Raw genomic sequence first — 15,453 nt, forward strand, 5'->3', positions numbered from 1 at the left:
TATATTTAAGAATTTGCTGACCAACCGATTAATGGATTATGAAAATAGTTGAGAACTATTTTTAGAATCAATTAGTTGCCGATTAATCAATTACCGTATATACTCGAGTATAAGCCGACCCGAGTATAAGCCGAGACCCCTAATTTCAACCCAAAATCCCAGGAAAAGTTATTGACTCGAGTATAAGCCTAGGGTGGGAAATACCTCATCCCCCCATGTAATCATCCAGACCCGTCATTAACATCCTCATCATCATCCCCTTGTCATCATCACACACATCCCCCCTTCATCATCCCCTTATCATCCCACACATCCCCCCTTCATCATCCCCTTATCATCCCACACATCCCCCCCTTCATCATCCCCTTATCATCCCACACATCCCCCCTTCATCATCCCCTTATCATCCCACACATCCCCCCTTCATCATCCCCTTATCATCCCACACATCCCCCCTTCATCATCCCCTTATCATCCCACACCCCCCCTTCATCATCCCCACCCCCCTTCATCATCCCCACACCCCCCCCCCTTCATCATCCTCTTCTCATCATTCGCCCTCAGTGGTCTTCAACCTGCGGACCTCCAGAGGTTTCAAAACTACAACTCCCAGCAAGCCCGGGCAGCCATCGGCTGTCCGGGCTTGCTGGGAGTTGTAGTTTTGAAACCTCCGGAGGTCCGCAGGTTGAAGACCACTGCGGCCTTCAACATCATCCAGCCCCCTCTCACCCCCTTTAGTTCTGAGTACTCACCTCCGCTCGGCGCTGGTCCGGTCCTGCAGGGCTGTCCGGAGAGGAGGTGGTCCGGTGAGGAGGTGGTCCGGGCTGCTATCTTCACCGGGGGCGCCTCTTCTCCGCGCTTCCGGCCCGGAATAGAGGCGTTGCCTTGACAATGACGCAGAAGTACGTTGGCAATGAACGCACCTCTGCGTCGTTGTCACGGCAACGTGACTATTCTGAGGCCGGGCCCGAAGCACTTAGAAGAGTCGCCCCCGGTGAAGATAGCAGCCCGGAACCACTATCCCACCGGACCACCTCCTCTCCGGACAGTCCTGCAGGACCGGACCAGCGCCGAGCGGAGGTGAGTATTCAGAACTAAAGGGGGTGAGAGGGGGCTGGATGATGTTGAAGGCCGCAGTGGTCTTCAACCTGCGGACCTCCGGAGGTTTCAAAACTACAACTCCCAGCAAGCCCGGACAGCCGATGGCTGCCCGGGCTTGCTGGGAGATGTAGTTTTGAAACCTCTGGAAGTCCGCAGGTTGAAGACCACTGCGGGTGGGGGAGTTCACTCGAGTATAAGCCGAGGGGGGTGTTTTCAGCACGAAAAATCGTGCTGAAAAACTCGGCTTATACTCGAGTATATACGGTAGTTGTTTCAGCCCTAATTGTAAGACTTATTCTTGCACAAATGATATCAGAATTTATCTCTATTTGAGTTCTTCACTATTTTGAAGCTATTTGTTTGCTGTTAGTAAATGAGAACACTGTTGTTTACATTCAGTTTGCAAGCCTGTACACACCTTGGGGGAGATTTATCAAAGCCAGTGCAGAGAAAAAGCTGACCAGTTGCAAATAGCAACCAATGACATTTCTTATTTCATTTTTGAAAAGGCCTCTACAAAATGAAAGAAGCGATCTGATTGGTTGCACAGGTTTTGATAAATCTCCTCCCTTGTCCTTATGTCAGCTGAGAAGGGAATACAATTGTATCCAGTCTAGGCAATACTTTGTGACATAAGTAACCTGGACACCAGACTGATGTGTTGTAGCAAACTATTAATGAGATTCATACGGCTGCTGCATGAAGAATTGCCTAGATTGTATACAGTTCCTTCAAATAAAACAGGCACTTAATACTTGCAGTGAGTACACTAGAGTAAGAGCGTTAAAACAGTGCACAATAAAAACAGCGCACACTGTTATTTTTGTAGTTACATACTGAGTGGGTGCACTGTTGGAGCCCTTATGAAGGCTTTGCTATGAGTGCTCTGTGTGCTTTGCTTAAATCAATAACATTTCCAGGACATATGAATTGTACCTGGAGACATCAGTGATGAACTTGTCAAACACCGAAAGTAACTTGGCATTGGAGCCAGTGGGCTTGCACCATCCTAAGCTTGTTCCCAAAATCCCAGCAACCGGGACCTCTGCTGCTATGCAGAGGGGGAGTGCCACTGCTTCCAGAGTTGAGGCATGGTCAGTAACCTTGGCAGTGAGCAGTAAACAAAGGGTACAACATAAAAACTAGGCAATTTCGATCATATGTACTTACTAAAGTTAATACATTTGCATTATCCGCTACATGTACTATGATGTAGGAGATGGGAATACAGTGATGGCATTTTTGATAATATTCAGTTTCTAAAAAAAATATATGAAAGTAGAGTTGAAGGGGCATACTGTTTTTTTCCTAGGGCCACTCTTACTATGGTCTAGTGATTTGTAAGGATCAGGGGCTTTATAACATCAGATATGAGGTGTGTGGGTTTATTCTAACACATTAAGACACTTTTCTTTTTTTCTTTTATAGATAAAATCTCAGGAAGTTGAGTTTGTATTAGAAGAAGCTGGAAAAACAGCAGAAGAACAAGTCAAGACTGGTAAATGGGCATTAAACCTGCTTGTGTTTTATTAAAGTTCTAGGACAGATGTCTCTTTTATATGAACAATACGTTCTGGCTGGAACCGGGGCTGTCAATCACTGGTTTAGTAGAGTTATAGTTATATCGTGCTGGATTAACCCTTTTGATGGACAAGTTTCAGGATATGAGAAACAATAGGATATGTGAGGCTCACAGAAAAAAATATGCGAGGTTAACTGAGAAATTCTCACACCCAAGTGAGAAATAAGAAAGAAAATATAAAAAATAGGGGACTCAGTCATTAACTATATCAGTGTATGATGGATGGTTCAGATGAAAAACATTAACTTTCCAGACCAATTAAAGTAATAATATTTAATGTAAGAAATAGCAAAACAATCCTAAAATCACAGCCGTAGGGCCCTACGGGTGTGAGATTAAAATTATTTATAATAATAACAACATTAATTTCTATCACAAATGGTAGATATGCCCTGGGGAGTAAAAATATTGCTCACATCTAGTGGATCAAATAGATTATTGATATGTAATGTTATATGATATATTCCTGCAGAGAAGATATAACGGCAATATAGGATTGATATATCGCTGCAAGGGATACAATTCTCCTATTTTTTATATGTTTCAGGATATACATCCTTTCCTCAGCAGCTTTAGATATATAATGGATAATGCATGGATTCTGGCAGTGTTACGTCATTCCATGTGGACGTTATTCTCATGGTGACAGGTTCCTTTCACATTTTTTATATTTTCAAAATATTTCTGTAGGTTAGGGAAGTTAATCCTGCAGGGTAAGGCTCCTTTCACACTATATGTTGCTCAGTTTTAAAGACCCATTACAATGTCCCAATAACAAAACCCTTAAAAACTGCCGTTAAAAATTCCCATTCAAGTCTATGGGATTTTTTGATTATCCGTTATCACCCGTTATGAATAACGGATGTTATTTTTGACTGGAGAAAAATGTTACATGCACTAATTTTTCTCCCGTAACGGGTGATAACGGATAATCCAAAAATCCCATAGACTTGAAAAGGATTTTTTAACCTTTTATTTTTTTTTTTAAGGGTTTTCCTAACGGGACATTGTAACGGGTCTTTTAAACGGAGCAACATATAGTGTGAAAGGAGCCTAAGAGTGTTGATAGATGTGAAATGTGAGCACCCAGGGCTTCAGCAGATTATCCATTGCTTCTGTTTGTCACCTTATGGCATGACATCTATATATATATATATATATATATATATATATATATATATATATATATATATATATATATATATATATATATTTATGAAACTCAACTTGTGTGTGTGTGTGTGTATATATATATATATATATATATATATATATATATATATATATATATATATGTGTTTGTGTGTATGTTCCAGCATCACGTCCAAATGGCTAAAAATAGTAACATGAAACTTGGTACACATGTTACTTATATGTCAACAACAAACATAGGATAAGTGATTTAACCCTTACTCACCCCCATTTGCCAGGGTCGAGTTTTTTGTTTAAAGTCCCATTCAGTTCTATGGGAAATATGTTACTGCATAACTTCCAAACAGCTGGAGATATTTCCATAATACTTGGTCACATGTTACTTATATGTCAACTTAAAATATAGGATAGTTAATTTAACCCTTAACTACCCCCATTTGTGAGGGTCAGGGTTATTGTTTAAAGTCCCATGCAAATCACTGGGAAATGTATGTTCTCACATAACTTCCATAAGGCTGGAGATATTTTAATACCAGGTAAACATCTTACAGTTTGGGATGGGAGGACGGGATGGTCGGGACAGGAGGACGGGATAGGAGGTCGTGGTATGAGGACTGGAAATGGGGTTGAGATATGACAACAATATATGGGAATGGGATATGAAGTCAAAAGCTTCCTCCTTTGTTGATTTTCCTCCTCAACAAGGATTAGGAAGGAAAAGCCGGGCAACGCCGGGTACTCCGCTAGTTTGCTATAATTCACAAAGTGCATATTTCTTTAAAGAGCTCCTGTCATCAAACCATATTTTCTTAACTAACTCATATTATATTCCCTAACTACTCCTAACACCCCTCCTGTCCTGAGCTTTAAAAAGCTCTATATCATACCTTTCCCCTTGCTCACATAGTGTGAGCTTCCGGCAGGAGAAAGTGGGCGTTCCCCAGTAGGCACAACATCACTGAAGCCTGCGAGAGCTATGCCTCGCCTTGCCCAGCAAGCACTTCCTGAGTTTGGTCTCCTGCCAGGCCGTGGGGAGACCAAACTGTTTGACTTGTACAGGGAACAGAACAGACCACCTAGTGGCTGTTTTTTCAATCACATTAAAAACATATAAAGGTTGAGAATTTTAACAGCAAGTAAATAGCAGAGTGTCTTATAATGACATAAGGAACAGTATATTAAAAGTTTAGTTTGGTGACAGGTACTCTTTAACCTCTTAAGGATGCAGGTTATACCTGTATGCCCGGTCCCGGTCTATAACGCAGGGTCACGCCGCCGTGTCGTAGCGGGTCGGACCCGGCGGCTAGTGAAAGCAGGCACCCTGGGCTAATAGCGTGCAGCACCAATCATGGTGCCGCATGCTATTAACCCTTTAGACGCGGCGTTCAAAGTTGATCGCCGTGCCTTAAGTAACAAAAATACACTCCCGGCAGTTCAATTGCGATGTCCTGATCAGCTAGAACGCGAGCGGAGGGTCCGTTACCTGCCTCCGGCGCGTCCGATCGGTGATTGATTGCTCCAAGCCTGAAATCCAGGCTTGAGCAATCAACCGCTGATAACACTGATCATTGCCATGTTAAAGGAGAACTGTTAAAGGAGAATTGTCCTTCATACTGCCGGTAGAAAAAAAATAAAGATGTACATACCTTCCTTCGCTTCCCCGGGGCCTCCGGTAACCGTCTCCGGTCTCCGCAGCGATTCTCTTCCTGGTTGCCGGTGGTCGGCGAGTCATACTGCGCTCAGCCAATCACCGGCCGCAGTAAAGTCCTGACTCAGCCGGCGATAGGTTGAGCGGCAGTGTGAGAACGCTTCATAACACACAATTCTTCACTACATCGGCACCTGCTGTCAGGGCCGAAAACGTCACGCTGACGCTCAGCCTATCGCCGGCTGAGTCGGGACTTGTTTATCTTTTATTTTTTTACTGCCGACAGTATGGAGGGCAATTTTTATATTCTGGAGTTCTCCTTTAATGCATGGGGTGATCTGTGTAGAAGATCAGTGTGTGCAGTGTTTTAGCCACTAGAGGGGGCTATTACACTGCCAAAAAAAAGTGTGAAAAAAAAAAGTTAAAGGGGTATTCCAGGAATTTTTTTTTGACCATGCGACAGGGGCTGTAAAGTTAGTGTAGTTCATAATATAGTGTCTATACCTGTGTGTGACGGTTTTCTCATAATTCTTCTGTGATTTTCACCCCAATATTTATTTTTACCAGCATACAAAATGACTGTTGTCTCAGATTTTTCCCAGGTTGCAATGCGGCCGAGACCTGACCTCACTGGTCAGCTGATGACAGGGAGCCTGTCTGCTTCAATGGGTGGAGAGATCACTTGGTGGGAGAGAGATCAATCTGCAACTAATGCAACAGCTGTAGGCACCCTGATTGAAAACCACAGGTCTTTTGAATGGATGCAGCTCATTTATGTTTCAATGGGTGGGGTGGCTGATGTGTGGTAGGGAGGAAAATGGAATTATGCGATTTGTAGTCAAAAAAAGAAAAGTGAAACAGGAAATACCAGTTCACAAAAAGCTAGCCACAGTGTTATGGTAATCTCACAACATAGCCATTAAGCCCCAAGACAAGTGCAGGTCCTTTCTAAGCATGTCCATTACTTTCTGCCAGGTACGTACTAAAATCACCTTATGGTGGAGAACCCCACTAAAGATGATTTAAATGGTAACTCTCCTTAAAACTAATTTTTGCTATTGCACTCCTTATGGAAAATAAAAAATATTTCTAAAATACTTTGTTTAAAAAAATGAAATTTTCTATGTTTTATTTGTGCTTAAAAAAGCTCAAGAGCACATTTTCCCCCATGTCATACACAGACTTTGGACCGAAGCCCAAACACAGGAAGTGCAGCCTGGAGTGCTGAGGGGGGTGTTTCCATCCAGCAGCATATGGCAGTTAAGTGTGAGAGGAGCTATGATTGGATGAGGCTAGACACCCCCCCCCTCAGCACTCCAGGCTGCACTTCCTGTGTTTGGGCTTCGGTCCAAAGTCTGTGTATGAGATTGGGGAAAATGTGCTCTTGAGCTTTTTTAAGCACAAATAAAAGATAGAAAACTTCATTTTTATTTTTTTAAACAAACTATATTAGAAATATTTTTTATTTTACCATAAGGAGTGCAATAGCAAAAATTAGTTTTAATGAGAGTTACCATTTTAACCCCTTCCCTAATAAAAGTAAGAATCGCCCCCCTTTTCCCATTAAAAAAAAAAAACTGTAAACAAAAATAAACATGTGGCATCGCCGTGTTAGGAAATGTCCAAACTATAAAAATATATTGTTAATTAAACCGCACGGTCAATGGCGTACGCGCAAAAAAAATTCCAAAGTCCAAAATTTTGTTCACTTTTATATCATGAAAAAATGAATAAAAAGTGATCAAAAAGTCCGATCAATACAAAAATGGTACCGCTAAAAACTTCAGATCACGACACAAACAATGAGCCCTCATACCGCCCCGTACGCAGAAAACTAAATAAGTTATAGGGGTCAAAAAATGACAATTTTAAACATATTAATTTCCGTGCATGTAGTTATTTTTCCAGAAGTACAACAAAATCAAACCTATAGAAGTATAATTTTAATCGTATGGACCTACAGAATAAAGAAAAGGTGTCACTTTTACCAAAAAATACACTGCATAGAAACTGAAGCCCCCAAAAGTTAGAAAATGGTAATGGCATTTTTTCTTTAATTTTGTCGCACAATACATTTTTTTTCCGTTTCACCATGGATTTTTTGGTAAAATGACTAATGTCACTTCAAAGTAAAATTGGTGGCGCAAAACATAACCCCTATTATGGAATTTTAGGTGCAAAATTGAAAGGGTTATGATTTTTAAAAGGTAAGGAGGAAAAAACGAAAGTGCAAAAACGGAAAAACTCTGAGTCCTTAAGGGGTTAAGAGGAAATTGCACATAGTGAGCTTTTGTACATTAGCTAGTGAGCAGTTACATATAGTGACGCCTATTAGACTGTAGATAGGGAGTTAAAGGGGTTCTCCGTTGCTTACACATATTTTCCCCTATCCAAAGGATAGGGGATAAGATGCCTGATCGCGAGAGTCCCGCCGCTGGGGACCCCCCGGGATCTTGCACGCGACACCCCGTTTGTAATCAGTCTGATTACAGGCGACCACCGGGCCAGCGGCGTGATAGCTGTCAAGCCCCCTCCTGTAGGCTTGCATTGAGGGGTGGAGGCGTGACGTCACTACGGGGGTGGAGGCGTGACGTCGCACGCCGCCGGCCCGGTGGTCTCCTGTAATCAGACCCGGAGCGAACACGCTTCGGGGACTGATTACAAACTGGGTGCTGCGTGCGAGATCCCGGGGCTCCCCAGCGGCGGGACTCCCGCGATCAGGCATCTTATCCCCTATCCTTTGGATAGGGGAAAGGATGTGTAAGCACCAGAGAACCCCTTTAATGCTAGACTAAAAGGGTGTAAGTAGGAGCTACTTTATCACACCCCTTCAGTCTAGCACTCACTCAGTTTTGTAATCTAGTTCATACCATCTGTTAATTAGGTAGAAGTACAGATAGTCAAACAAACAAATAGTAAAACCCCTATATCTTAGGAACTGGGAGACCTAGAACAAAAGAGAAAACTGTGTTGAAATGAAGGCTATAAAATGATATTAAAAACAATTTTCTTTCATAGAATTGTTAGCTCTCAATCAATGATGACACCATCCATTGGACTTCTTCCTATGCTTAGCAATCTAGTAGGCTGTGTTATTGGAGATTGACAACCTTTCCTAAAGAGATAGATGTCAATCACTGACTGGGATCACCCACTGGACTTCAGAATCTAAAAAGAGCAGGGATGTAAATGGCTAAAATAATACCACACTTAGGACTTAGTACATTTACAATTTGACAGGTACCTAAACTACCAATTACTAAATAGTAAAAAAAAAAATAAAAAAAATTGTTCAAATCTGTAATGTTCATCTTTTTACTTACTTGTAGTCCCCTGCTTTAAGCTGAGTAAGTCTAAGTCTAGGTAGTTCTCTCCATTGTATAAATGAGGTTATGTAGTCCTCTCTATGTATCCGAATAACCCACTTGCTGTCTAGAAAATGCAAAGTTAATACAGTTTTGGAATCGGTGATGAAAGATTTAATGTGTCCCAGAATAACATGTATAAAACTTTTAGTAACAAATTGCTATATTCTCTGAGGAGATCCTTGACTTATCGTGTACTAATGTTTCTGTGTTCCCCACTAGTCTGTGCTTACTTAATCCCATACCAGACACATGGCCACTGCTCTCATGATGCCAGTATGGGCGGCAGTTATTGATTGCTGTGGTTATGTGTTGTGAATGGCTTGTTAGGCTGGGTTCACACTATGGAATTCCGCTCAGGAATTTTGGTTGAAAATTCCGCTGCATGAAGGTAACATGCAGGTGTATAGTTTTTTCCACTGCTGAATGGGTTTTTTCACAATGCTGAATTTTCTGGTCTTACTTTCCAACAGAAAATTCTGGTAAAAAAAATTCTACCAGATTATTGAACCTGCTAAATGTTCTGGCATCCGTGTTGCAGACATTGCTGTTTATCGGGACATCAATGTCTTTGTGGTTCTAGCGCCGCACTTGGAGTCTCTGGACGGATTTTGTCCGGCTAGAAATTCCAAAGTGTTAACCCGGCCTTATTGCTGCATCTTAGTACGGAAAAAATTAATAAACATTAAAACTTTTCAAGTTGAGTATATTAACATGTGTTATTACACACACTGTATGTGGTAAACTCGTTTTTTTTTTTTTTTAAATGTCATACACCTCCCCTAATGTCAGACACCTACCATCAAGGATGAATGTGTTCCAAGACCCACACTAGCTATCGGTACATTCAGCACTTTCTCAGTAGTGGGTTTGGGTTTCGAGTCAGGTTACATTTGCTGCTTGTTAATACTATAGGTAGGTCTGTGATCTATAAAGCTCCAGTGGTGGCTCCTAGAGAGCTTCATGCAGCGATTGAACATCATCTTCGGTTACAGTAATCCTAGAACAAGGACTGTTATAGCATTTAATATCAAATAGCAGTTCAGCTTGTCTATGCAGACATCCTCTTATGTTTCATAGTTGAGAATCTAGCTCCCATGGACACTAAGTTAGCATCAAAACACAGAAAATAAAAATACTCATTATAGTTTCCAAATAAGTTAAAATATTGTCCAGCAACCAGCTTTTTAGGTTAAAGAATAATATTCTCTTAAAGGGGTACTCCGCTGCTCACGTGACGTCATGAGGGGGCGGGGCTATGACGTCTCGAGCTCCCGGCACTTGCTCCTGTGTTCGAAACAGTTTGTTCCAAATGCTGAACAGCGGAGTACCCCCTTAAGGCTTCAATAAAAGTTTAATTTATACATAAAAAAAACTATACAAAGAGACTCTTCTAGTTTTATTCAAGCACAGCTTAACCATTACATAATACAGAAGACATTTACTGGGAACTTTACCAGGGATATCTCCAAATTGCCAGGATCTCTTGTTTGCAATAATGAATGACATTCCTGTTTTAGATGACAAAGTACAGACCTAATACCCTTTAAAGCTAGTAGGTTTACTGAAATTGTATCCATTTTTTTACAATTCTCTCAGGCACACAGTTCAGCAATAGCACCGAGCTCTTTCTGCCTTTATATCCTTATTTATTTCCTGTTGCTTGAATAGTGGCTGCATAATCCACAGTATTGTACAGAGATCACCTGTGCCTGATAGGCCACGCAGTCTAATTTCACACTCACATTCTCTCTTTTAATGTATCACAATATATTAAACTAGCTTTTGCCCGCAGCTTCGCTCGCGTTAAATTTGGGGTAACATAGATCTAATTATTACTAGGGATCGACCAATATTGGTTTTTTAGGGCCGATACCGATAATCGGTGGAGGTTAGGGCCGATAACTTATACCGATATTCCGGTATAAGTTATCGGCTATTTATCCCCCCTCGACACCGATGCAGGTCATTGATTTAAATCGGGCGCTTTAAATCAATGCACTGCAGTGGCTTTTGCGGTACCATAGGCCGCCGCCGCCACCACCCGCTTCTCTCCCCCTACCTGTCAGGGTGGTCCGGGCCATCCATCCTTCCTTCCTTCCTGTAGTGTCCGGCGGCATTCCGGGTGGAGGGTGCACCGGACCGGGCTGTCCTTCTTCTCCGGGGGTCCTCTTCTCCACTCCGGCAGGCTCCGGCCTAGTACGCTGCAGCGAAACACCTGACGTCACGGCGCAGCGGCGTCTATGCAGCGTACTAGGCCGGAGCCTGCCCGGAGTGGAGAAGAGGACCCCCGGAGAAGGACAGCCCGTACCGGTGCACCCTCCACCCGGTTTGGCGCTGGACACTACAGGAAGGATGGATGGCCCGAACCACCCCCATTACGGGTAAGTTTATTTATTTTTTTATTGACTCGGAGGGTGGGGGAGGGGCCTGACCGGTATAGCGGTATGGGCAAAAATCCATACCGGTATACCACCCAGCACTACGGTGGCGGTTGCGACGCGGTGCGGTGGGTCGGGGGGGCGGTCGCGGTGTGGTGGGGGCGGGGCATTATCGGCTTTTCGGCAAGGTAATTGCTGATACCGATAATGCCCCAAATTTTTATTATCGGCCGATAATATCGGCCATACCGATAATCGGTCGACCCCTTCTTATTACGATCCTAAAGTAATGAGGCCGCTCTGGGTAAAATCTACCGTCATCCAAACAACCCGAATTCTTTCAATTTTGATCGCTGCGTCTAAAGAGTTAATGCCGGACATCTGCCAGAACGGGGATGTCCGGCATTAACCACGGGTCCTGGCTGCTGATAGCAGCCGGGACCGTGTGGATATGATGCAAGCTCAGCTCCTGAGCTCACTTCATAACCCTCCCGTGCTGCAGCGCCTTGAATACCCAGCGTTCTACGGCAAGGGGTTAATTCATACAAACTTTAAACCCCCATTTCACCCCTTCAGGGGTATAATTCTAGAAAACGTTAAAACACGTATTTTTTATCCCTAATTGTTAGCCTAAAAACAAAGTTTCATGCTTCTAGCTTCAAAAATTACTGCCTTCCGTACAAACTTTCAACCCCTTTTTCACCCCCTTAAGGGTTGAATTTCGAAAAATCCTTTCTTATTCCTCGTCTACGTCTTAAAAACATCGCCTGTGAAAAAATTCAGCTTTCTAGGTCCAGGGGTTTAGGCTGGGCATTGATGAGTCAGTGAGTTAGGATATATATATATATATATATATATATATATATATATATATATATATATAATTTGGCATCCATAAATGTGACTGAATACACTTGTAGCAAATGTTCATTTGTGAGAAGTATTAGGTCTGTACAGATTCTAGTCTCTAAATGTACAAGACCAAACCACTGCCAGGTAACATTGCTTGCTTGGTACTGTTGCAAAGCTAAGACCATAAAACCCTAAAGATACGTTCACACGTACATAACCCTTAGCAGATTATGTACTTGTGAACATTCCCTTAAAGGGCTCTATTTAGAAGGCCTACAGGTAGCATGCCCTGTGCAATACATTTCAAAAGTTTTGAGACCCTTTCACATTTTATTTTACTGCCTTGTGCTAAAATAACAAATATCAAGTTTTTTTTCCCATCAATCTTCACTCATTTTCACAAATTTTTCGCATAGAATGAAATATTCAGACCCTTTGCTGTGATACTTAAAATTTAGCTCTGGGGACCTCCCATCTCTTCTGCTGATCTTTGAGTTGTTTCTTAACTTTTTTCAGGTCTGGGGAACCCCTCGGGGAAAAAATAAATAAATTGTGAGGTACCCCTACTAAATAATTTTGATGAAAGGCAACAAAGGGCTTCAAAGAAGCAATGCACATTACTTATATATCTGTTGGCTATGTAGATTACAGTGCTGCTATATGGAGCAACTCACAGATATTGGGCCTCATTTACTAAGCCGAAACCGACCAGTTTTTGTCTGGTTATTTTGTCTGAGACATGTCTGCGACAGTGTGCGCCTGAAAAATCTGTCACAAAAGGGGCGTGGTCGGTCAAAAAGGGGTGTGGTTTTATGACCCAACCGATTTACTATGGAATTCACAGAAAAACCTGTGGGTAAATGGCTGGAAATATTGACCTAGAAAAAGCTGGTCAGAAAATGTTCCCGACTTTTCCCAATAGTAAATAGAGAGGAATCCTGCATGTCTGAAACAACTTTTCCCACAAGTAAAAACCCGAAACTCTTAGTAAATGAGGCCCAATGTCTTCTCTGATCGGATTCATTCACTTTCCCTTTTCTTCTAGCCACAACTCTTCACTGCAGAACCTACAACACAAACATATTAGGATTCACACTTTTCCAGCATGATCTTCCCCTTTTCCCTCAGAAATGCTACCAGCCTCTCCCTCACACACATACAACACCTCTCACACATACACATTGCCTCCAACCTCCCCCAAAAGCCTCCAGCTCCCCCAACAAACTGCCTCCACCCTTCCCCAAATACCTCCAGACCCACACAAATGCTTCCAGCCCATTTCCCTCATGCATCCAGATTCCCCCAAATGCCTTCAAACCATGTCTAATGCCTCCAGCCTCCCTCTACTTGCCACCAGACCCCCACAAATTCCTCCAGCTTAAACCCCTCACCCTTTCACTTCATATGCCAGTCACAGAGGGTCCATGGACTGTGCAACAGAGGGTCCTTTCTGACAGAAAGTGTACAATGTCGCAGGCGTTACTTGCTGCTGTGACGTGGATGCTTCCCACCCAGCATCCTCTTTTACGCATTTTCTGATTTGTCTATGTTCTGAAGACACCAATAAGAGCATGCATCAGGGTGCGTGCAAGCGACTGCTCGTATACTGGCTTCTCTCTGGCAGATGAATGACGCTGACACTTCCACCATTAGGAAAATTAAATGTATTTCTGTTGCCATCTTGCCCACCAGAGTGTGGCAGCACTTATGGTAGGGCCTTAAAGTGTACTGGTTGAGAACTACTGTTTTACATCTTGATCGTCTCCTGTGGTGTCACGATCACACCCTATCGGTCCAGCCAAGACGCTAGAGAGAGTGTGATGGTGCAAGGGTTAAAGCCGCCAGACCTCTGGGTATCCACTGCTAGTCCCAGCAAGTCACCAAATTAACCCTTAGATAAACGTGTTTTACCAGAGCTGCCTTCAGAAAGGTGAGCTCATATATTTAGAGATCAAAGACCAGAGCTGATTAATTAAACATTTAATCTGATAAAAGGTATCACAGTGCTAAATATGTAAAAATACAGGAACAAATGACATACAGTTACAAAAATATGTACGAGTTTGGCAAGGCAAGTTCAGAAAACAAAAGATGAAGTTTTTACAGCATGATGATATAGCAGTCCATGAGTGAGTTCCAGCTGTTCTTAGGATGGTCTTGTCAGCTTGTTGCACAGCCTTGAACACCCTGAGTCTAGCATTGTTAAATATTATATATCTGCCTTTTTGGAAGGGAGACTCCATTCCCCCCTCCCCTCCGATCCCACCAGGGGGTCTTCTCTCTTCCTTGCCCCTTATCTGTTTGATTATATGATGGGACCAGAGTGGGACCAGAGTGCATGACTTTTCAAAAAAGCCTTTGACTTCAAAGGAGATGTAAACGAACAGCCAGACCCCCCAATAAAATGCAATACACAAAAACACAGTCTGAATGACCTCTCACCCATGGCTTGGATAATACATCACACAGTTATAATTATAATACACATATAGGATTTTAATAATCAGGCCTTGGGCCTGACATGTGGTATATTAAACCGATTGGACAGAATTTGGAAAGACACAGGCCTGTATAAATAAGATCTCCCAGCTGACAATACAAATCAGTGCAAAAACCAAGCCATGAGGAGAAAGAATTGCCTGTAGAGCGCAGAGACAAAATTGTGTGGAGATCTGGGGAAGGGCACCAAAAAATTCTGCTGCACTGAAACTTCCCAAAAGCACAGTGGCCTTCATAGTTCTTAAATGAAAGAAAATTAGAAGAGTGTAACAAACAGGTCTCTTTCTAGAGCTGACCGCCCCACCAAACTAAGTTAGAGGGAGAAGGGTCTTGCTAAGAGAGGCAATCGAGAGCACAATAGTCATTTAGCTTGACTGTCCAGAAAGAAGCTCCTCCTCAACAGAAGTCACATGAGGGTCCACCAGTAGTTTGCAACGAAGCAGCTAAAGGACTCTCATATTGTGTGAGAGAATATTCTCTGGTCTGATGAAACCAAGATTGAAGTTTTTGGCCTCCATACTTAGCGTCATGTCTGGAGGAAACCTGCCAAATACCATCCCTACAGTGAAGCACGATGGTTGCAGCATCATGATATGGATTATTTATCACTGGCTGGGACAGAGAGACTGGCTAGAGTTGAGGGAAATCTCAACAGAGCAAAGTACATAGATTTTCTTTATGAAAACATGAACCAGAGTTCTCTAGGCTGAGGGTTCACCTTCCAACAAGGCATTGACCCTAAGAATACAGCCAAGACCACACATAAGCAGCTTAGGCTCCTTTCACACTATATGTTGCTTTTTTTTTTTTTTTTTTTTTAAATACCTGTTACAATGTCCCGTTCAGAAAACCCTTAAAAACGGCTGTTACACA

General features: G+C 42.5%; 1 protein-coding gene across 2 annotated transcripts in view; it reads left to right on the top strand.

Annotated features, from left to right (window-relative positions):
- Nucleotides 1-15,453, top strand: part of CEP290 (centrosomal protein 290) — a 222,731-nt gene that overhangs the window by 20,129 nt on the left and 187,149 nt on the right. For both annotated transcript variants that reach the window (XM_056574395.1, XM_056574396.1), the window contains exon 4: nt 2,530-2,599. In XM_056574395.1, coding sequence (XP_056430370.1) covers nt 2,530-2,599 — 70 coding nt within the window. The remainder of the gene's footprint in view (nt 1-2,529; nt 2,600-15,453) is intronic.

Source organism: Hyla sarda, chromosome 4 (genome assembly GCF_029499605.1).
Source record: "Hyla sarda isolate aHylSar1 chromosome 4, aHylSar1.hap1, whole genome shotgun sequence".
In the NCBI taxonomy this organism is placed as follows: Eukaryota; Metazoa; Chordata; class Amphibia; order Anura; family Hylidae; genus Hyla; species Hyla sarda.